The sequence below is a fragment of the Vicia villosa genome, linkage group LG2, assembly GCF_029867415.1.
Source record: "Vicia villosa cultivar HV-30 ecotype Madison, WI linkage group LG2, Vvil1.0, whole genome shotgun sequence".
In the NCBI taxonomy this organism is placed as follows: domain Eukaryota; kingdom Viridiplantae; phylum Streptophyta; class Magnoliopsida; order Fabales; family Fabaceae; genus Vicia; species Vicia villosa.
In genome coordinates this window covers 116,774,173-116,798,773 of record NC_081181.1, presented here as the reverse complement: position 1 = coordinate 116,798,773, position 24,601 = coordinate 116,774,173, and the positions used below count along the sequence as shown (strand labels likewise).

Here is a 24,601-nt window from a genome sequence, read left to right as displayed (position 1 = left end):
TCCGTTGGGAACGGGTGCAACTATTCAAACGAAACGTTATGCCCGTTTCTATTATTCATATTCAATTACGCGTTTGGCTCGACGAGCATGCACTCCGCACTACCCTAACTCGTTTCAAACTTAACGCATAATTGCATTGGCCTATAGTAAATCACATTACTACCAAAATGCATTGATGATACTAAAATCACCAACAAACTCCCCCCATTTTAGTATAATCCTTGGTTTACTTTACAGGTATAACGATCAAACAAATGCATAGAAGAAAATGTCTTACGATTGAATTTTCATCTTAGTACAAATACACATTCCAAATATTCGAAAATCGGGGTGTCATAATGATTGAACCCGTCAATCCATTTGAATATCTAAAGATATAGTACACATATGTTTCTTACAATACTCTACTATTCATACTTGACACTTTACAAGCCATGTGTCCTTATCCATTAATAAGCATATAGGAAGCCAAGTCCAAGCTTCTTGAAGTGGCAAAACTTCATGCTCACATAGGTGATCCTTTTAGTCTTGCACCTGCATTAGCAATTTTTCAAAAGAACCATTAAGAAGATATACTTCAACCTAGCCATCACTTGCAGGTCTGAGCACATACCTTGGGAAGATAAACACAATTGCTCCAATCTTTAACTATGATCTTTCCACATTGAATTCTGCTTCTAACGTTGTATTAGAAGGGAATTGGGTATACCATAACTAATAGATTTAAATGGACTTTAATCCCATCCCAATTACCGACTTTTTCACTAAGTCTCTAGCTAACCCCTTCGTCAAGTGGTCAGCTAAGTTTTGTTGCGACCGAACAAACTCAATAGATATCACCCCATTCATGATTAATTCCCTAATCATACTATGTCTAATACCCAAATGTCTAGACTTTCCATTGTATATTTGACTATATGCTTTAGCCAGTGTGGCACTGCTATCACAACAGATAGAAATTGGTGATATCGGTTTAGGCCATATCGGAATCTCATATACCAAGTTCCTTAGTGTAGCGGTAAAAATGTGACTCGACGCGTTTTCACGCATTCGAAGTACAACAGAGTCGCCACCGAACTTTATTTATTCCAAGAAGGAAAGGGAAAATATCGATAAAACCCACGAATTAAAAAAAGAACGGATAAGATGGTCATCGCAACCAAATTTAGGTTCGGGAGTCGGTTAAGCAAGGGGAAGGTATTAGCACCCCTCACCTCCATCGTACTCGATGGGACCCATTTAGTTAATCTTGTGATTGATTGTTAGCTTATTATCTACTTGCGTTATTTATTAGGTTGGAAAGAAGAAAGAAACAAAAAAATATTTTTTATTATTGTGCTCGCCAAGACATTTGTATCTTGTGCCTACGTATTCCCTAGTGCAATAGGAAAGTCAGAGCAATCGTAGTTCGGGCTAAAACTACGAAATGTTTTGTTGATTGATTTTAGCGAGAGGTACTCGATCGCTTTCAAATGGAAATACTACGCGCACATGGATATGATATCACTACAAGAATGGATAACTAAATCAAGATAAGACATGATTTTGGCCATCATCGCATTCGAGTGGAAAATGTTAGATCTTCACATGTGGAAGTATGTTTGTATTGAAATTGAATAAGTGTCTCGTTTTATGAAAAAAAGTGTTTTAGAATGTAAAAGGGTGTGAATGAATTGAAAGTTTGTTTGTTAAGAGAAATCAAACATTTAAACAAAAGCTTAACGGCCATCGCCCAAATGTTTGAAAGAGAAAATTGTACAAGTACGTACAACCTCCTCGTAGGTGATGAAGATGATTTGATGAGTTGAAAGACATTTAATTGGATCCAAGTATTTAAACAAAGGCTTAACGGCCATCGCTTAGAATACTCGAAAGAAGAACTCGCTAAAACAAGTTTTTTATGAAGTCTTCTAATGGAGTCTACGCGCTCAAACAATGGCTTAACGGCCATCGCTCAAACACTTGAAGAACAACTTGTACAAGTACGTACAAACCCTTCTTCATTATCCATTATAGACTAAATTTGGTTTGATTAAAAGAAAAGCGTTTTTGTAAAAAAGAGTGAGTTAAATAAATTTTTAAGAAGTCTTCAATGGAGTTTAAACATCCAAACAAAGGCTTAACGGCCATCGCCTAAATGCTTAAAGAACAAATTGTACAAGTACGTACAAACCCTTCTTTCCATTATAGATAAAATGATTTAATTGTTTAAAAGAATGTATTTTGTAAAAAAAAAGATGAATTAAATCGAGTTTTATGGAGCGTTTAATGGAATCCAAGTATTCGAATAAAAGCTTAACGGCCATCACCCAAATACTTTTAGGACAAATCGTACAAGTACGTACGAACCCTCCTTGATTCATCCATTAAAACTCAAAACTCGACTCGATTTAAAGACGATTTTTTGTATCAAATATTTGGAAAGAAATTCTATATGTACAAGTATATTTTATTTTGTCTCTTAATAAATGTAGTAAATAAAACAAACAAATAAATATATTTTTTGTGTTTTTTATATAAAAAGAAATCTAATAATAAAATGCTAATTGTTAGTTATATATAAAATCAAGATAATAAAAAAAGAAATGGGCCATGGGGGTGTTAAACCCAGATGGGAGTGAGTAAAGCCCAAAGACATATATAGAAAAAAAACATTAGAAGAAATTAAAAAAAGAAAAATGGGCTGGGCCGGTTTAGACCCAAACCCTAAGTCACTAACCTAACCATTTGAGAAATAAAAAAAACGCTCAGGGAAACAAAAACTGCCGCTTGGCCTCTCTCTCGCTTTCTGCTCACGCGTAAGAACAAAACAACAACAACACCATCTCTCAAAAATCTCACGCTACCCTCTCATCTCAAACTCTCGCTATCTCTCGCTCTCACACTCGCGGTTTCAATAACAAACACATTAACAAGGAGATAGCACAACAATGATAATCAAAGCAATAGAACCCTTTATCCCGAATGATACCCTAGACCCCGCAATTTCACTATATTCGGATATTACAGAGATATTACATGATGTTGCAAGCATGAAACGAAAAGCAAAATAAAGGTAAATACTCTTTACTCTGCTCGAATCTTCTTTCTGAGCTTCTGAGCTTGATTCCTTCGTCTTCTTCTGATTCTTCTTGTTTATGTTGTTTTGTGTGTTGTTGTTCGGTTCTGTGGTGCTTGAATTTGTGTGTGTTATGTTGCGGTTTGGTGTTGTTAAGTGAGCTACGGATTGTGTTGGATTTGAGGGAAGAAATTTGTTATGTAAGGTTTGTGTTGGTTTAGGCTGAGGATGTGCGATTGAAGGGTTACAGAGAGGTTGCGATTTTGAGGGCTTCTTCTGGGCAGAAGTTTGATGGAGAATAGAGGTTGTTTTGTTCAAGGTTTATGTGATATTCAGTGTATGGTTTTTGTTTGTGATTTTATGAAAGGTTTATGGGAGGTTTTGAACTGAGTAGCATAATGGTTGAAGGTATTTTTGTGAAGAGCTTAACAGAGATTTTCGTTGGTTCCTTTATGAATTTTGTGGCTGCCGCTAGGGTTTTTTCGGCCCCCTTCTATGTTGCTGAATGTGTGTTTATATAGAGTAGAAGATTAGGGTTTGGATGAAAATTGGGGGGGAAAACGGGAGAAGATTTGAACATATTGGTGATACTGATTTTGTTGCTTTATTGATGCAGGTTTGTTTAACCAATTCTGTGAAAATTTTGGACCATTGTGGACTGGTTTTGGAGCAGGCAAACAGAGTTTTTGGAGTGTTGCAGAACAGGTTATGCAGTGCTTTGGCGTGTTCTGTTTGGCATCCTATGGACCTCAAGAAACGTGGGGTGGAGAAAGATGAACAAGGACCCTTTTTTTTGTTTGACTTTGAATCACTTGGCCAAAAAATAATAACAATAAAACTAAAAAAGTTAAAAATAAATAATGAAAATAAATTTAATCTAAATAAATTTAAACTAAAAAAAGTAAAAATAATATAAAAGCTAAAAAATTATCTTAATTAATAAAAAGTATTAAAACTAAAATTAATCTAAATTACATTTAAAAATGCTATTAAAACTAAAAAATTATTCTAAATTAAATCCTAGACTAAAAATAAAATAGTATTAAAACTAAGATTAGTCTAAAGCTATATTTTATTTAATTGTATGTAACCGAAGATTAAACCATGTAAAAATGCAAAATGAAATCTATTTTTGCGGACTTTAGTAAAAGTCTATTTTCTTTCAAAATATGCGAAGACGTGACGATTGAACTATGGATGCACACGAAATATGAATGTGATAATATCGAAAAGAACGAAATTGGTAGGTCAAAAATTGGGGTGCGACACTTAGTCATTCTGCTTCTTTACCAGCAGCAGCTAATGCTACAAACTCAGATTCCATTGTGGAACTAGTTATACATGTTTGCTTCTTGAAAGCCCATGAGATGGCACCTCCCCCAAGCAAGAACACCCATCCACTTGTAGAGGATGAATCTTCAACATTATTTATCCAACTAGCATCCGAATAACCCTCTAACACCGAAGGAAATCCCATATATGACAATCCATAATTCATAGTACCCTTCAAGTACTTGAATACCCTAGTTATCACATGCCAATGATGTCTACTAGGATTACTAGTAAATCTGCTCAACTTTCCAACCGCATAAGCAATATCCGGTCTAGTGCTAATCATAGCATACATCAAAGAGCCTATAGCTCTTGAGTATTCGAGTTGATCCACAGGTTTACCTGTATTTGGCATAAGCTTTTCTCCTGGATCCATGGGAGTACTTACTGGAGAACAATTTTCATAATTGAACTTCTTGAGTATTTTCTCAATGTAATGAGATTGCGTAATTACAATCCCCTTATTCTCCCGTTTAATCTTAATACCAAGAATAACGTCCGCTTCTCCCATATCTTTCATGGAGAACTTTGATGACAAGAAATTCTTTGTTTTATCAACTTGATTTTGGTCGGTGCCAAAGATCAACATGTCATCAACATATAGACAAATGAAAACTCCTTTACCGGATGTATCAAATTTGCTATATACACATTTGTCAGCTTGGTTTAGAATGAAACCATTAGACAAAACAACCTCATCAAAATCTCAATATCCTTATCCTCTGCGATAAGGTTCTCAAATATATACATCTTGTTATGATTCACCTTTGAATGATCTTTATATGTCTTATAATAATAAATTTCATTGAATTCAAACAATTCACATAGCATATTGATCAAATTTCAATTGAATAATTTAAATTATAAATTTTAAATAATTTGACCATGATTAACAAATTTTTAAGAAATTAACTTTAAATTAAATCACATACTTTTCACTTCAAAATTAAATAATATATTGAAGTTATAAACTTCTATTTACTATACATTTACTTACTTTTTTTTTTTAGTGAATCAATTTACAAAGTATAATAAACTGGTTAACTTCTATTAAACCACTTGAAATTTCACCAGCAGGTGTATCTACTAACAAATAACAATAATCATTTAAAATAAAAGAACATGAAAAATAAACAATATCCATACCATTATATGTTTGTTTAATGTTCCTATTTTTCTTAATGTCATTTATGTTTTGCACTCAAAAGAATTATTTGAATATTTCATTATCTAGCATTTTAATGTTTTGTGAAACACAAAGGCACCAATTATGATATAATACTAAATGTGATGTGTCGTCCTTTTACTATAGACACAAATCAAATCAAGTAGAAGCAACATACCTTTTCGTATAACTTTTCAAAATAACACATACCTTTTCGTTCAAATTATGTATGAAACGGTACACTGGTTTGGTGGAACTGGTTCTCGCCGTATGTGCTTCTTGAGGATCATAACATGTGATAAAGTTCCAAATTCTGCTAACTTTTCACTAGTTTGCAAATTCAAAACTCGAATTCATGATATAAATTTTTCTTGTGTTCATCATATGTAAATTGTCCTTGAAACTTGTCCAATTTTCCGAAACTTTTAGTCATCTCCTTGACGATGCTTCCTCCTCCAGCCATGATTATCAGAAAGAATACTTTGTTCGTTTGTTAGAGATTTGGTATGATAATCCTGGATATCTTCAAGAATCGTGTTTGTTCACTTTCCGAACAAATTATTTCGACCCTATTCTTTGTCTGGGTTCACGAAATCTTTGCGGGGATAATTCTCGAAGAACAATCTGTTTCTGACAATAGAGAACAGATCAGAATGTAGAGAGGAAGTCTGTAATTTCGTATATCAAATCGAGACCAAAAGACTCCTTATATAGGAGACCAATAATAGAAACGAACAGACACACCTTTTCGGAAAACAGTTATGTCTGTTGGAACGGGTGCAACTATTCAAACGAAACGTTATGTCCGTTGGGAACGGGTGCAACTATCCAAACGAAACGTTATGTCCGTTTCTATTATTCATATTCAATTACGCGTTTGGCTCGACGAGCATGCACTCCGCACTACCCTAACTCGTTTCAAACTTAACGCATAATTGCATTGGCCTATAGTAAATCACATTACTACCAAAATGCATTGATGATACTAAAATCACCAACAGATTAAAGGTTAATTTTGTCGAGCTGAGGCAAGACTGCGGTGGTCAGTACCTGGGAGCGCAAACTTAAGCAAAAGCTGGGTTTAGCTAAAAGAGAAAAAATGATGAAATCAGTTGGATTTCTAGGACAAACGTGGAAGAATGGTTGCGTTGGAGAGAATCTTTGTTGTGCGTAGAAAAAAATCATTTGAATCAATTGGATAAGGCTTGGAGGCATTATAAGACAAAAGATAGTACAATCGTACTTTGTGCACTGCGTCGCCTGCGGCCTGTTGTGGTAGTCGGCCATAAGACGCCTTGTCCCCCACCAATGATCTCTCGTACTTAATTCCTTGTTGGCTAAGTAGAAGAAATGAGGAGATAACGTTGATTCATGCATGGGCTTGATGTGATTTCCTCATATTAGGCCCATGATCCAAGACATCACAAGAAACTCTAGTGAAGGCCTATATATAGGACCTTGATGAGAATGAAAAGAGAGTTCAGAAATGTCAAGAGAAATACAAAACATACTAGTGTGAGGATAGTGGAAAGTAGAGAGAGTTTCCTTTTTCTCATCAAATTTTGTACCAACTGTTGAGTTCTGGCGCAACTGGAGTCATCTTTTGTTAATTATCCATCTCAAGAAGTCTCCAAATCTTTCTTAGGTTTCCACTTCTTTTTCATTATTTGTTTAAGGATTTTGCTTCTGAGAACCAAACTTGTAATTTGTACCCAGCTTATTATGAGTTAAACCTTTTGTAGTTGAGCAATATGAAGTCAATATTAAGTTGCTTTTATGTTTAATAATGTGTAGTTTAATGTCTTGCTTTATTATGTGTTAACTTGTTTGCAAATCTACTCCTTTGAATGATCAACTTAGAAAAAGACAATAGCGTGTTGTTGTGAGAGATCCATCAACAAGTTTGCTTCATAATAAAAGTAATTGAAAGAGTATGATAGAGATATTCATTCACTTAGTTCACTTAGAGATAAGAAACTACAACTATTAAGAAATTCATAATCCAACAAACATATGTTAGGATTATCAGCGTGATTTAGAGATTTGTTCCCTTGCCCTTTTTATGCATGTTTTGATGTTGTAGAAATACACCTTTAAATCACTCGGACCTTGTCTGACACGACACATCACATCATAAACACATATTTACTTCTACAATATTAATGAATCATAGCTCAACACATTTACTCTTGATATATTTTCATTCACAATAGACTGCTTAGAGCTGTTTTAAGTGAAGACTGAACTTTTGATACTCAATATTATTTTTTATCTTGCTCATGCTTAATTTCAAAAGATAATTTCTTGTAAAATCAACTTAAATAATCATTCACTCCCAGTGGGTACGATATCCTTACTTTTATCGCTTGATATTTTCAAACATACATGTATGTTTAAATGTGACAATTTTCATGATTTCTTTAAGATACTTTCTATGTTTACAAATACCTTAAGACAAATTATTCGATTACAACAATTATGTTACCATTAAACTGTTGGTGATTTTAGTATCATCAATGCATTTTGGTAGTAATGTGATTTACTATAGGCCAATGCAATTATGCGTTAAGTTTGAAACGAGTTAGGGTAGTGCGGAGTGCACGCTCGTCGAGCCAAACGCGTAATTGAATATGAATAATAGAAACGGGCATAACGTTTCGTTTGGATAGTTGCACCCGTTCCCAACGGACATAACGTTTCGTTTGAATAGTTGCACCCGTTCCCAACGGACATAACGATTCGTTTGAATAGTTTCACCCGTTCCAACAGACATAACTGTTTCCGAAAAGGTGTGTCTGTTCGTTACTATTATTGGTCTCCTATATAAGGAGTCTTTTGGTCTCAATTTGATAGACGAAATTACATACTTCCTCTCTACATTTTGATCTGTTCTCTATTGTCGGAAACAGATTGTTCTTTGAGAATTATCCCCGCAAAGATTTCGTGAACCCAGACAAGAATAGGGTCGAAATACTTTGTTCGGAAAGTGAACAAACACGATTCTTGAAGATATCCAGGATTATCATATCAAATATCTAACAAACGAACAAAGTATTCTTTCTGATAATCATGGCTGGAGGAGGAAGCGCCGTCAAGAAGATGACTAAAAGTTTCGGAAAATTGGACAAGTTTCAAGAACAATAATCGACAACATAAATTCGGATGTGTCTAATGGTTTCATTCTAAACCAAGCTGACAAATGTGTATATAGCAAATTTGATACATCCGGTAAAGGAGTTTTCATTTGTCTATATGTTAATGACATGTTGATCTTTGGCACCGACCAAAATTAAGTTGATAAAACAAAGAATTTCTTGTCGTCAAAGTTCTCCATGAAAGATATGGGAGAAGCGGACGTTATTCTTGATATTAAGATTAAACGGGAGAATAAGAGGATTGTAATTACGCAATCTCATTACATTGAGAAAATACTCAAGAAGTTCAATTATGAAAATTGTTCTCCAGTAAGTACTCCCATGGATCCAGGAGAAAAGCTTATGCCAAATACAGGTAAACCTATGGATCAACTCGAATACTCAAGAGCCATAGGCTCTTTGATGTATGTTGTGATTAGCACTAGACCGGATATTGCGTATGCGGTTGGCAAGTTGAGCAGATTTACTAGTAATCCTAGTAGACATCATTGGCATGCGATAACTAGGGTATTCAAGTACTTGAAGGGTACTATGAATTATGGATTGTCATATATGGGATTTCCTTCGGTGTTAGAGGGTTATTCGGATGCTAGTTGGATAAATAATGTTGAAGATTCATCCTCTACAAGTGGATGGGTGTTCTTGCTTGGGGGAGGTGCCATCTCATGGGCTTCCAAGAAGCAAACATGTATAACTAGTTCCACAATGGAATCTGAGTTTGTAGCATTAGCTGCTGCTGGTAAAGAAGCAGAATGGCTAAGGAACTTGGTATATGAGATTCCGATATGGCCTAAACCGATATCACCAATTTCTATCTGTTGTGATAGTAGTGCCACACTGGCTAAAGCATATAGTCAAATATACAATGGAAAGTCTAGACATTTGGGTATTAGACATAGGATGATTAGGGAATTAATCATGAATGGGGTGATATCTATTGAGTTTGTTCGGTCGCAACAAAACTTAGCTGACCACTTGACGAAGGGGTTAGCAAGAGACTTAGTGAAGAAGTCGGTAATTGGGATGGGATTAAAGTCCATTTAAATCTATTAGTTATGGTATACCCAATTCCCTTCTAATACAACGTTAGAAGCAGAATTCGATGTGGAAAGATCATAGTTAAAGATTGGAGCAATTGTGTTTATCTTCCCAAGGTATGTGCTCAGACCTGCAAGTGATGGCTAGGTTGAAGTATATCTTCTTAATGGTTCTTTTGAAAAATTGCAAATGCAGGTGCAAGATTAAAAGGATCACCTATGTGAGCATGAAGTTTTGCCGCTTCAAGAAGCTTGGACTTAGCTTCCTATATGCTTATTAATGGATAAGGACACATGGCTTGTAAAGTGTCAAGTATGAATAGTAGAGTATTGTAAGAAACATATGTGTACTATATCTTTGGATATTCAAATGGATTGACGGGTTCAATCATTACGACACCCTGATTTTCGAATATTTGGAATGTGTATTTGTACTAAGATGAAAATTCAATTGTAAGACATTTTCTTCTATGCATTTGTTTGATCGTTATACCTGTAAAGTAAATCAAGGATTATACTAAAATGGGGGGAGTTTGTTGGTGATTTTAGTATCATCAATGCATTTTGGTAGTAATGTGATTTACTATAGGCCAATGCAATTATGCGTTAAGTTTGAAACGAGTTAGGGTAGTACGGAGTGCACGCTCGTCGAGCCAAACGCGTAATTGAATATGAATAATAGAAACGGACATAACGTTTCGTTTGGATAGTTGCACCCGTTCCCAACGGACATAACGTTTCGTTTGAATAGTTGCACCCGTTCCCAACGGACATAACGATTCGTTTGAATAGTTGCACCCGTTTCAACAGACATAACTGTTTCCGAAAAGGTGTGTCTGTTCGTTACTATTATTGGTCTCCTATATAAGGAGTCTTTTGGTCTCGATTTGATAGACGAAATTACATACTTCCTCTCTACATTTTGATCTGTTCTCTATTGTCGGAAACAGATTGTTCTTTGAGAATTATCCCCGCAAAGATTTCGTGAACCCAGACAAGAATAGGGTCGAAATACTTTGTTCGGAAAGTGAACAAACACGATTCTTGAAGATATCCAGGATTATCATACCAAATATCTAACATAAACTTAAAGGAATCAAACTTCATCACTCGTCTAGTTCCAACATGTCCAAGAATTTCTTCTTACTTGAGAAGTAAATTAGCTCTAGAGTTTTAAAAAAACTTCATTGCTTCACCTAATGTATTGGTCCAGAATTCTCATCACATTCTCATTCTTAGTCAACTCTTTCGGCTGATAATAAATTCACAACAATAATAACAATCTCATTTCATTTTAGCACTAGTATGGTCATAATCATAAATCCTTAGTAAATAATAGCATGAGAATATTCAACATTTGGACCTTATGAACGGAATCCACCCTGTAGATTCCTTTTATTACAATGATACCTTCTTAGTTTGACTTATTACCCACTAGAGATAAGCCTCTAAATTTCTGCGACAAGTTCTAAGAATTTGATTCACTACTTAGGAAATATAACTGCTGCATATGTATGAAAATAAATAATATGAAATAAGTAAGTCAAAGAGTTTCTTGTTTCATGGATTCTTCATCACAGTGTCCACCCTTTGAATTTTCTAGCAAGTACTATCATGTGTCTGAAAATGGAGGTGGATGTGTGAGACAAACAAGTTTCTTTGAAGGCAAACCTCTTCTTAACCAAGGAGTTGGATATTCAATCATTCTTGGTTTTGGTGCTTTCTTTGCTCTCTTCACCTCTTTCTTGGTTAGTACTAAGCCTTGAATAAGTTTTCTTCCTACAAGTAGAAAATCACTTCCAAACATTCTACCACATGTTTTTCTCATAGGTAGTGTAGACTTTCATACTTTAAGATCATGCTAAATTTACTTTTTATTATTTTTTGTATCGAATAGTTCTTTGGCACTCCAATAGAATCCTTAGGTATCACACAGTTTCAACCCCTTGGCCGGCTATAGAACTAATCATCAGTTTGAAAAGACTTATTTGATCTTCTCTACTGTCATAAGCACATATAAGACTATTTGAAAGAACTTGTAAAATCACCATATGACATGTCTATAAGTTGTTTTCATCTTACTTACGTAAGTTCTAGAATAGCTTATGAAAACAATTGAATGCGTGTTGCCAATCGAACCACATTCTGGTATGCTTGTGGAACAGGTATGGCTTGAGAAGAGGTATGTCGGGTCACGCCACACCTCTGAATGGTTCAATACAGCAGGAAGAAATGTTAAGACAGGGCTCATTGCTAGTGTCATTGTGTCTCAGGTGATAGATTCAGTACTAGTCTCGTCCTATTCCACACTTTTTATAAACCTCAAGTTCGATATATTTCTTATCACGTATCTTAACATTGATCTTGTGCTGCTGCAGTGGACTTGGGCTGCTACAATCCTGCAAAGCTCTAATGTTGCTTGGGAGTATGGAGTTAGTGGACCTTTCTGGTATGCTAGTGGAGCCACCATCCAAGTATGTGAAGTTTCTTATAACTCTAAATTTCGATATATTGGAATTCGAACAATGGAAAATGAAATAAGACTGATAAATGACAATGATTAGGTAATGTTATTTGGAATTATGGCTATAGAGATTAAAAGAAAGGCTCCTTATGCTCATACCGTGTGCGAAATTGTCAAAGCCCGGTATGTTACTTTGTTTACACAAACGTCTGATCATATCATTGAACATGTCTGTGAAACCTATTAGTGTAAAAGTGATTCCTTTTGTCATTCTAATGTGGTAACAATGTTTGTTTACCTCAGTTGGGGGACTTCAGCACACATTGTATTCCTTTTCTTCTGCTTCATGACAAATATAATCGTAACGGCGATGTTACTTCTTGGTGGTTCTGCTGTTGTAAATGCATTAACTGGAGTCAACATTTATGCTGCTAGCTTTCTAATACCACTTGGAGTAATTGTCTATACACTAGCTGGTGGATTAAAGGCCACATTCTTAGCAAGCTATATACATTCTGTCATAGGTACAATGCTTCAACTTTTAATCACTTTTTTTTACCTGTATTAACTTTTTGCTTCATTCATGTATCATACTGTTAAACTTGTGAATTTGTTTGTTTTTTCGATTTTCAGTGCACGTTGTTTTGGTCATTTTTGTCTACCTTGTCTATACTTCTAGCAGCGAGCTTGGTAGTCCGAGTGTTGTTTACAATCGCTTGCTCGAGGTTGCGAGCAAATCAAGAACATGTCAAGATCCTATATCACATCATGGACAATCTTGTGGTCCTGTTAATGGAAATCACAAAGGCTCTTACTTAACAATGCTTAGTTCGGGTGGCTTAGTTTTTGGGATTATAAACATTGTTGGAAACTTCGGCACCGTGTTTGTTGACAATGTAAGCACAACTTTGAATTCGTCGAACTACTCTACATTAGTTTCGATTTACTATTGATTGTTTTCAATTTGAAATGTTTAGGGATATTGGGTGAGTGCTATTGCAGCAAGACCTTCATCAACTCATAAGGGCTACTTGTTGGGAGGTTTGGTCTGGTTTGCAGTGCCATTTTCTTTGGCTACAGCACTCGGTTTGGGAGCGCTGGCCCTTGATTTACCACTAAATGAAAGTGAAGCCGGTCGAGGACTTGTTCCCCCAGCAACTGCTGTAGCTTTGATGGGGAAAGGTGGATCAGTTCTTCTTCTTACCATGCTTTTTATGTAAGCTACAATCTACTTCCTGTTGAAAATACTAGACGCCTACAATTTTATGGACTAAATTGGCAATTCACTCATGGACAACAATTTTTTAACCCGATGATTTTTAATATACTTATTATCAGGGCAGTGACTTCAGCTGGTTCATCAGAGCTAATTGCTGTATCCTCATTATGCACATATGACATCTACAGAACTTACATAAACCCGAACGCAACTGGAAAACAAATTCTCAAAGTATCAAGAGGGGTTGTCCTAGGGTTTGGATGTTTCATGGGACTGTTAGCAGTTATACTAAACAAAGCAGGAGTTTCCTTAGGATGGATGTATCTGGCAATGGGAGTTTTGATTGGTTCAGCAGTTATTCCTATTGCTTTCATGCTTCTATGGAGAAAAGCAAATGCAATTGGAGCCATTTTAGGAACGGTATTCGGTTGCTTTCTTGGAATAATCACATGGTTATCTGTTACAAAAATAGAGTATGGAAAGATAAACCTTGATACAAGTGGAAGAAATGCGCCAATGCTTGCTGGAAACCTTGTTTCTATATTAACAGGTGGAGGTGTTCATGCTGTATGTAGCATGTTGTGGCCTCAGAACTATGATTGGAGTACTACTAAACAAATCACTGTGGTTGAAAAGGAAAAGACTGATTTGCCAGTGGAAGAGTTTAAAGAAGAAAAGTTAATAAAGGCGAAAGTATGGATTGTGAAGTGGGGTGTTGGTTTTACTGTTTTGATAGTTATACTATGGCCTATTTTATCACTCCCAGCAGGTAACTTTGAATTGCATTGTACTAGAATATACTCCCTCTAGTCACTACTATTATAAGTAAAGATTCTCTTTTCAGGTTCATTGATTAACTGATGCATCAGGTCTAGAAAAACATATGCTATTTAATGAACCTGGAAAATAAAATATTGGACACATCAATTATCTAATGAACTTGAAAAGAGAATCATGCATCAATATCTAGAAATACATCTGCTATTTAATGAACCTGGAAAATAAAATGTTGGAGACAACAATTATCTAATGAACTTGAAAAGAGAATCAGGGAGTATATGAACATGATTTTCTCTTATAAGTTCAATCTCCATGTGACAGAACTTGCAACTTTAGACCTTTTTGTTTGCTCATTATCACAGGGGAGTTCAGCAAAGGATACTTCTATTTTTGGGCAGTAATTGCTATAGGATGGGGAACAATTGGTTCTGCTGTGATAATTGCTTTACCAATAATAGAGAGCTGGGATACCATCCAAACTGTGATTCTAGGAATGTTTACAAATGACAGACTCATGGAAAAGATGGATGAGCTAAACTTCAAGTTGCATACAATCATACAGGCAGTTCCAGAAGCAGAGAGACTTTACTTGCTTGAGAAGGAAAAAGCCAAAAAATCAGAAGCCTCAGAACAACAATCTTTTTCACTTCCTAACTAATATTTTAAGGGTATTTGAATTCAGAATGTGGAAGAGTTTGTGAAAGAAAGCTAAAATGAGACACTCAATATGGGCGGAAAAAATTGTCATGATATACATATACATGTTAAGACCAAAGAATTCATAATTGTGTATCCAGAGTATCTTTGAACTACAAAACATCTTCTGCTATATTACAAATAAGTACAGTATTCAAAAGTATAAGGAAATTTGAATATCTATTTTTATATATGGCATCTATTTTAAAGGAGCAAAATGGCTCATGAAGAATAAATAAACATGAGCAAAACGAATTTTCTATATTAAACATTAGTTGTCTGTGTGGTATAATTACAAGAGACCTCCAACATGTTGAGGTGTTTCGCCTTTACTAGCAGCACAAGAGGAGATGCATGCACCTTGATATGACGACCAGCATGGTCTTGGAAGTTATCGAATCCCAATAGAGCATGCATTCATAAACACATGAATTGCATTTGAGTGCAAAATGCATAGTTCAACTTCAGATAACTTGAACTGAGAGTAACCATGCCGCTTGCATGCTTATAATATCTATCGAACAACATCTTTTCTAGAATGCATGTTATTTGCTGCCTTTTCCTTCATGGCTTCTTTTTCTAATTTCTTTTTCTCGGCATCTGCAAGCCTTTCATTCTCGTCCTTGGACTTGTTGAAGGTCTTTACAAAGACAATAAGTATTTGTGTCACTGCAACAATAGCAAAGGTTTAAAAGAAGGAGAAAACATTTGGCGTCTTTATGTGTGATAAGCCGATGAAAGCATTATGCGACTATTTGCTTTGTGATTTACAATATTAAAGTGCACCAAATCAGACCCCGACAGTTCTAACTAAGAATGCTTATAGGATTAAGGACAACAACATAACCAATAAGAGTTAAACCAAAGTGATAAAATAATCCTTAACACCAAATAAGAGTTAAAACAAACTCGATTCTGAAGAATACAACAGACCTTGTTCAAAGGGGCACCGAGCTGGATCCTCCCCAAAGTATTGGGACAAAGAATCGGCACTTCTTCCCTATAAGAAAATAAAAAATGAAAAAATGATAAAATAAGTAGCAGTTGGACTTGGAAGAGCATTAAACTCTTCTCGGAGCATGCAATCTTCCCCCATCCTAGAAAAACACCCTGAAAAAAGAGGGAGAAAAGATAAACTGTAACAGGACTCACCACATCGGCATACAATGATATAAGTGACCTCACATCAGCTTCGGCAAAATCAAGAAAACTCTTCAACACCTGAGCAGACAAGGGAAGCATTACTCAGAAAATCATGAGCATGTGCAATTAGCTCCATGCATGATAATTGGATTTGTGTTCAATAAGATAAAGAAGTTGCCATTTCTGGTAGAAAAGTGTCTTCAGTTAAGAGCAGTATATCCTGCTTCAGATAAGTACAAAAGCTACCATCTCTATTCATTACCTTGCGAAATCCTGAAGATATAGAGCCATCATTTTCAGAAGCAGTGAGTTCTTGCTCAACTTTTTCTAAACCTTTATGCACAGCTTGCATTTCTTCAGCTAATGCTTTTAGTTGGATCTAGATATTGGACGGGGGCACAAATCAATAAACAATTAACCTTACACAAGAAATAATCAAGTGAATGCCTAGCATCAGTGTCAAGGAGAATACCTTGGAAGCAGCTTCCAAATGGACAAGATCCTTGTCAAAATCTATCAGTTCTGGCATTTTCTCAGCAAGAAGCTAGCAACACAAATAAAATTCTTAGAATTAGGGGAAACTTTTTTCGTGAAGATTTAGCATCAAAACCAATCATCAGGTAAATCATCAGCAAGAATGTTGCCTTTCACATGATCGATTATGAGTGTAATATTATATTTGGATAGTTCACAACTACATTAACGATACACTAGTACAGTTCAAAATATAATTTGAAGATTTTGAAATACATACCTTACACAGATAATGCATTAAAGTCATTTTGTTATTTCTTGCACGGGTATCCGATAACTTGAGAAGACTGTCCAATTTGAATCCTACTGCTGAACCTGCAATGAACAACATAGAAAATGTAAGCTAAACAGCATAATAATACTCATCTTAAATTAAAAATACATTCAAGTAGAATAAGATATCATAAAGATACCTCGAGCTGTTCCCTGATTCAAAGCATTGCCCAACGTAAGAATAGTCTGCATTATTTGACGCAGTTTTACAGATTCCTTGACCTGTAAGCATGAGTAATAATATAATGAATTTAACGACGCAGCCTAATGGTTGTACATGTTTGTCAAGTAAGAGCCATTAAACAGTACCTCTCTGGTTGCATCTTTGATTGTATTCAAATTTTTCCTTAAATCACTCACCTGGAGAAGCAAAAAAACAAGTCTTTAAGTATATATCTTAATAGCATGCAAAAATATGTACATGTAATAATAACCTAGATAACATACCTGACCAGAAAAGGTGATTTTAAAAGCAAACACCCTTAACTTGGATTCTACTCGTGGAACCTTCATCAGCTCCATAAAAAACTGATGAAGATATTAAAGTAAATAATTTGTTAGAATAGACATGCAGCGTTGGCAAGGACTCATTTACAAAAGGGTATCAAGAAGGAGAGAACCTGCTCACACTTTCCAAGCATATCCTTGTTCCCGGTATAATTCTGAAAATAGGAAGTTTTTAGCCAGGAAATATAAAAAGACAATTTCCTTCTTCACCATTAAAAAACACAGCTACTTCTAATTTCTAGGTATCTTGTTATATTAATATTCAGTTTCTTCACCTTCTAAGATAGTTTTTTTCCTTCCGAATATATTAAATGAAATAGTCAGAGATTGCAGTTCACGGAACATTTTATAGGTTATTACACAAGGGGGGAGAGGAGTACCTTCAGCACCTCCATCTCTTCCTTTGTAGGACAGAACTTGATGAGGTTCTCAACCTGATCAATATCCAGAACACAAGAATCCAATGCCAAAATTGCTTTCTGGAAGCAAAAACAAAACCCACAAAAAAAAAGCCAGAGAAAACATAAGAAAATAAAGCCAACTAACACTAAATTTATTCTTCATTCTTGTCTTAATTTGTACTTAGTTCTTTCAAAACTTTGTAGCAACACTAATGATGTACTTTATCTTATTCGTTCTACCCGCCCTTATACCTCAAAAAGTATTTTTCGCCTATTTTTTGTCCTTCTATTTTGTGATAAAAAAGGAATCTATTGAAGGAAAAAAGAAAATAGGAACAGGAATATGAGAAATTCTCCTTTGAAATTCAAACCACACTGGGTATCTTTTTAGAGGGGCGGGTTGAGCATGCATCAACTCACAAAATTGTCCATATTTAACATCAATATCAACAACATTAATTGGCTTAGCTACATAGATAAATGAACACTATAGGACTCGTAATTCTATATTTGTGATATGACACAGCAGAGAAAAACATCAGAAACAATGAATGAACGAGTTGGTTTCATCCAGTAAACTACAAGTCCTAAAATCAACTGAATGCAAGAATAGGGGAAACTTACAAGCATATCTGGCAGAGGAATTTTGACTTTAGAGAGCATTATTTCACAATTATATGCTCTACGCAGGTCAATCTGATGGTGAAAAAAAATAAATTTTGAACTTATTAGTTATATATTTCTTTTATCAATCAGATACTTAAAATCAGAAAAATAATTATTAAGGCATCTTAACTCAATTAGGTTTAGAGAGCACATAATAATACTAAGGTGACATATCATCTTAAAAGTAAAACCCCAGCAAACTGCAATGTGGAATAGTTGTTTCAATAGAAAATTGCATACCGATTCAATCCAAAATAAAACATATTAGCAATCAAATTTTCTGTACTTGTCCCTTTCTTAAAGGCGTGCAATTATTTAGTTGACTGTAAAAAAAATCTGGATCTTTGGAGACTGCAGTTTTGATGCTTAATGTCTATTGATTTCCATTTAATAGTGATCCCTAATTATCATTACATAGTATTGTAATTATAATTAACCATATTGCATATAAACTCTAAACAGAAGGTAATAAAATAATTTATGCCAATGAGGAGTAGCTTACCAATTGTATTTTCTCAGGTTTGTTAATATTAGAACCACGCCTGAGACCACCTTTAGTACTATTTCCATCAGAAATAGATGCTGCTGAAAACAGGGTCTCAAGTTCTGATATGTCTATTTCAGGGGCCCTAACAAAAAATTTCATTATTTGAAATCAGAAATGCTAAAAGGAAAAAACATCCCATTCCCCCAAGTTCTATCCAATGAAGAGTTGGGGGATGCATACTATTGGTCATTACTAGATTAAACAGCAAGTCTCGCAACATTTTCATAAAACAAATCTTAAATGATAATACCTTGTAATTATGTAACTCCTAGGAACATTAAGTCTGACAACATCAGTATGAAAAGTCGAAAATCATTACCTTGAATCACTGCCTTGTTTCTGTGAATCAGCCCATAGACTCCCTTGTGCTGCTCGAGAAACTTTCACCCAATGTAGAGGCTTTAACAAAGTTTTCTTAACAGCAATAGCACCAGTACCACGACCTCTTCCCACATTTGTTGCTAATTTGTTTGGTGGTGGAGGCACACTAGAGGCCTTGCCTGCAGTAACAGGAGGTGCCAGCAACGAACCACGACCAGGTGGCGGTGGGGGAGGAGCATTGGGAGGCGTTGGTGCTGGCGGACCTGAACCTGTTCTAGCAGGACCAGGTGGAGGTGGAGGTGGTGGGGCTGAACCTGTTCTAGCAGGACCAGGTGGTGGTGGAGGTGGTGGGGCTGAACCTGTTCGTGCAGGACCTGGAGGAGGTGGTGGAGGTGGTGGGGCTGAACCTGTTCGTGCAGGACCTGGAGGAGGTGGTGGAGGTGGTGGGGCTGAACCTGTTCGTGCAGGACCTGGAGGAGGTGGTGGAGGCGGTGGTGCTGAACCTGTTCGTGCAGGACCTGGAGGAGGTGGTGGAGGCGGTGGTGCTGAACCTGTTCGTGGAGGACCTGGAGGAGGTGGTGGAGGCGGTGGGGCTGAACCTGTTCGTGGAGGAGGTGGTGGAGGCGGTGGGGCTGATCCTGTTCGTGCAGGACCTGGAGGAGGTGGTGGAGGCGGTGGGGCTGAACCTGCTCGTGGAGGACCTGGAGGAGGAGGTGGTGGAGGCGGTGGGGCTGAACCTGCTCGTGGAGGACCTGGGGGAGGTGGTGGGGGAGGCGGTGGGGCTGAACCTGCTCGTGGAGGACCTGGGGGAGGTGGTGGTGGAGGTGGTGGGGATGATACTGTTCGTGTAGAGCTTGGAGGCGGTGGTGGAGGTGGTGGGACTGCACCTGTTCGTACCGGAACTGGAGGAGGAGGGGGAGGAGGAGGTGGCAGGGCCGAACTTGTTCGTCCTGGAATTGGAGGAGGAGGTGGTGGTGGCGGAGGGGTTAAACCTATGTGTGTAAGACCTGGGGCAGGAGGAGGAGGAGGAGGAGGGGGGTGGCGGGACTGATCGTGCAGAACTTGGAAGAGGTGGTGGTGGAGGGGGTAAGGATGAACCAGTTTGCACATGACCTGGAGGGGGCGGGGGTGGTGGGATTGAATGTGTTTGTACAGAACCTGGAGGGGGCGGGGGTGGTGGGATTGAACTTGTTTGTACAGGACCTGGAGGAGGCGGGGGTGGGGGTGGGGGAGATGAACCTGTCCGTACGAGACCTAGAGGTGGAGGGGTGGGGGATGAACCTGTTTGAGCAAATCCTAGAGGAGGTGGTGGTGGGGGTGGAGGTAGTGGGACTGAACTTGTATGTTCTGGTCCTGGAGGAGGAAGTGAAGACAATGTGGACGCACAGCTAGCATTGCTGGCCATGGAAGGGGGAAGGGGTGGAGGCGGACCAGCAGCATTATCAGTGTTCCAACTAAGAGGAGGACCAGAAATGTGACGAGGTGATGAACCATTATTAGTCAATAAATGATCAGACATTCTTGAAGGGGGATTTACAAAATTTCCACCATTATTTTCTAAGGCTAAATGATCGAAATCAGGGATGTCAGATGTCCATAATTTTGAAGAATCGGCGGAAGACTTGGGAGTAACATCAAATGCCTCATCTGAACTATCAGCAACACTTGATTCATTAAATTCTTCTTCAGAGTCAGCTGGCGATGAAAACCAACTTCCTTTACCTTGCAACCTCGAAAACTCTTTGGCATCATTTAAGACATTAAGCTGTCTAAGCAGCCACACTGCTGCAGCATCACCATTGTCACCCCAATCCACTCCACTAAAAAGTTCTTGAACTCTTGAAAATGCTTCAATGGGTAATCCACCTCTCTCCTCACCATTCAAAATGGTTGTTTCCATCGAAGCTCTCTGACAACTTGAGTTTTCAACCTCCCCAAATAAAACCTATATTTAGAAGCTTAACACAATCAGAACAACCAGTAACCTTCCTAGAACAAATTCACAATCATCACAAGTAGTAAACAGTTATAATTTGTATACAATACTAGTACATGCACTCACCTCAGCCCGGAAGCCTTTCGGATACCGCTCCTTAGCATCCCAAAGAATGTCCAAATTTTCAGCGGTCAGCATCAATATATTGGATCGAATAAACGCTGTACTAAACATCACACGGAACATCATCACTTCCCTTTCCGGATCCAAATCCAAATGGACACACTCCAAAACCACATCTCCTTGCACTAAACATTGAATATCAATCTTAATCACATCACAGTCTACCTGAGATTCAAAAAATTCCAACATCAACTCTAGTAACTAACAAAATCAACTCAGCAAACACATTAAACTCAATGACTACCAAAACACACAATAACAAAACCGCAAACCTGACGATAATGCCTCAAGTGCTTCTTTTTATGCATGTTATAAATCATCTGAGTAGAAGGTCCACCTTTACTATACAAATTCCTCCCAAAAATCCTAAACATCGGCCTACATCCATTCGACGAATCAAAACTAGGAATCCCCCTAAGAATAACACAATCCAAAGACAAAGCCCTCTCCGGCGGAGGCCACTCAGGCGCAATATTCCTCCTTGCAACATATTGAATATACCGAAGCTGCGAAGGCAACGGATTCAAAGCAGACAACAACTGCAACAAACCCTTAGGCGCTTCTCTATGAACCATTTCAAGTGTCTTCCTCTCACCACTATGAACCCTTCTAAAAATCAACAAACTCGCCAACAAAAAAGCCAAAAGCGGCCAACCCCCTCTCTCACAATGAAACAAAATCACATTCTGATGGTTCCCAAGTGAAAGCCAACTCTCACAAACACGAAGAAAATGCTGAACAAGTGAAAGCGGCAAAAGAGGACAACCCTCGTGATTTTTGGGATAATCCATAACAATAACATCGTATTCACACATTAACTCAGCGAATTTGCTACGCTTCTCACCATCACGAAAATTAAACGCTAAAAACGAAGATTCTGGAAACTCTTCATGTAATTCAGTCACGATTTCGTGAAGGTAGAGCTCGTACATTCCATCTGACAATGCTTCAGTGGAGAAACAAGAATCGAAGACTACAAGGAAGAACAAAAAATGAACAAAATTGAAGAAATTTTAAATAATCAAAAAATTGAAAAGGGGAAAATTTTACCGTAAACTCTTGGGATGAATTCGAGTAAACCATCTGGAGGTCTTTTGTAGAAGAATCGACTGAGAAGAGACATGGTAATCGCATGTAGGTTGATGGAGAAGAAGAAGAATGAAGCTCAGAAAGTGGAGTTCGTAGCTATGGAGTTTAGAGAGAGAGAGAATTTAGAGAGAGAAAGAGAAATATTTTTTGAAATTTGAATAAAATTGATTTTGTTATAATGATTATTATTTTCTAACTAATCTGAAAAGGTTGAACAAAGAAATTTGATTTGATTTTTCTAATTTTGTTTTTGAATAGTAATTTCTCTTAGATTCAGTTAATGATAGTTGTTTTACTGTCATAATCTATTTACATTTTTTGACAGATGGTAATTTAATTTACTTAGATAATGATGTTAAGAATTGTTGGACTTTTTAGTATAGGAATATTTTATTAGGATTAAAATTAGTGGTTGAAAACATTATTTTAATTTGTGTGGTTGAAATTTAATGTTATATACTAACACGTTCAGTTGATAATTAACCTAAAAAATGTTGAAATTTTATATCAATGTTACTTTTATATTTAAATAGATAAATCATATATTTATATTAAATAGTGTTTTGTGCCGCGAGTAAAATTTAAGTATTAAATTGTAAAGTTTTTTAAAATTGTCTATCATACGACTAGATAGTTTTGGAGAATAAGGAACCGAGAATCGGTCCGATAGATCTAGCTCATTTGACCGACCGAAAATGAGCATGGAGCGGTCTTGGATAAAATTTTAACCTGTTTCCCGAATGAAGAATCGGACCATTTATCCAATGAGTAACCGAGATTGTTAGTATAAATATTGTTTACATAAAAAAATTTAACTTTTTTCCACTCGCCCACTCTTTCAGTTATGCTCCCCATGTCTCTCTCCTTCCTTCCTTTGACGACCTCCTCTTCCCCTTTCTATGCCCGATGATGACGTTTAACCTAAACACTTTATTGTAATGTACGTGTTCTTATTCTTCGTGAGTGTTGTTGAGTATATCTGTTTCAGAGGCTTCCATAAACTTGTAATGTATTAAAAAAAATTATTTATTATTTTTCTTATAATATGCTTTATCTTTACCATGTATGCATGTTTGAGTTGAATCATTTGATGAATTGTTTATTACCAATACCATTTTTTGACCTAAATTATTTTCTTACTTGCTGACCTGAATAATAAAGTTTGTTTTGGAGACTTTATAAATGCATGTTACAATTTTGACCTGAGATTTGTGTTTCATGTTTGATTAATAATAATAAAGGGTAAGGTTTTATTGTTGCTTAGTTTTTGTCATAAGAAAGGATCGACTAGGGTTTTGAATATTTGTCTGTCATATGTTCTTAATAAATTATGAGGGCTTGTGTAGCTAAGTTTTGTTCTGATTTCATATTACATTATTGTTTGATTGATTGTGTTTTGCTCCATGTATTTTCAAGATTCCTCATTGACTCCTCCAACTCCAACCATGGATGATCTACTTGATATTGATATGTTGCTTGGTGACATTGGGGAAGAGGAGATAACAGATGGAGGTAACTTAGAGATTGGTGAGATGATTGATTTGGAGCTTCCAGTTCCAACTGATCCACTATTCAAACTACCCCCACTGATAATACTATTACTCAAAATACTACCAACACTGATGGGTCAACCCCTCAAGTTGACCAAGATCAGAGTTCTCAAAGTCAGTGGAATGCTTTTGGTAAAGCTCCTAGTCCCCAAAAGTCTGTTGTTCATACTGAAATGGTGCTCGTTGAAGGTCCTGATGACATTACGAAGTGAAAATGCAAATGTTGTGGTAAGCTTTACACATATGATACAAAGTGAAAAAGTACATATAATGGTAAGAAACATTAAGAATCTTGTATTTAGAGAAAGTTGAGGTTGAAAGATAATAATGACAAAGAGGTTGCACAGTCTAGGTTAAACATGGGTGATAGTACTCCAAGTTTGGCAACCTGGACATATAATCATGCTAGGGTTAGAGAAATTGCAGCACATATGACTCTAGGTAATGAATTTTCTTTTTCTGTTATGGAAGGTGTTATATTTAATGAGTTTCTTAAGGAGATTTATCCATGGTACAAAAAGATTACTAGGCAACAGGTTAAGTTT

At 36.6% G+C, this 24,601-nt stretch overlaps 2 protein-coding genes across 5 annotated transcripts; one reads left to right on the top strand and one right to left on the bottom strand.

Moving 5' to 3' along the window:
* The first annotated feature begins 11,158 nt into the window (after nt 1-11,158).
* Nucleotides 11,159-15,097, top strand: LOC131651859 (urea-proton symporter DUR3). The gene is made up of 9 exons (XM_058921581.1): nt 11,159-11,495; nt 11,913-12,020; nt 12,126-12,221; nt 12,312-12,394; nt 12,515-12,735; nt 12,845-13,107; nt 13,189-13,427; nt 13,550-14,199; nt 14,573-15,097. Exons 1-9 carry the CDS (start codon nt 11,310-11,312, stop codon nt 14,866-14,868), a joined length of 2,142 nt encoding a protein of 713 aa, XP_058777564.1. The 5' UTR covers nt 11,159-11,309; the 3' UTR covers nt 14,869-15,097.
* LOC131651858 (formin-like protein 14) lies at nt 15,014-22,670 on the bottom strand. Of its 4 annotated transcripts, XM_058921580.1 has the most exons (15): nt 19,913-20,556; nt 19,297-19,873; nt 18,933-19,059; nt 18,389-18,460; nt 17,744-17,842; nt 17,477-17,518; nt 17,304-17,384; nt 17,166-17,216; nt 16,997-17,078; nt 16,804-16,898; nt 16,522-16,593; nt 16,312-16,428; nt 16,059-16,127; nt 15,840-15,906; nt 15,014-15,575 (listed from the first exon to the last, which is right to left on the bottom strand). In XM_058921580.1, exons 1-15 carry the CDS (start codon nt 20,406-20,408, stop codon nt 15,421-15,423), a joined length of 2,202 nt encoding a protein of 733 aa, XP_058777563.1. In that variant the 5' UTR covers nt 20,409-20,556; the 3' UTR covers nt 15,014-15,420. The 4 variants fall into 4 exon arrangements, with proteins under 4 accessions (XP_058777563.1, XP_058777562.1, XP_058777561.1 ...); XM_058921579.1 differs by having other exon boundaries at nt 19,297-20,556; XM_058921578.1 differs by lacking the exons at nt 15,014-15,575; nt 15,840-15,906; nt 16,059-16,127; ... (8 more) ...; nt 18,389-18,460; nt 18,933-19,059 and adding exons at nt 21,361-21,582; nt 21,690-22,390; nt 22,468-22,670 and having other exon boundaries at nt 19,476-19,873; nt 19,913-21,243.
* Between the last annotated feature and the right edge of the window lie 1,931 nt (nt 22,671-24,601).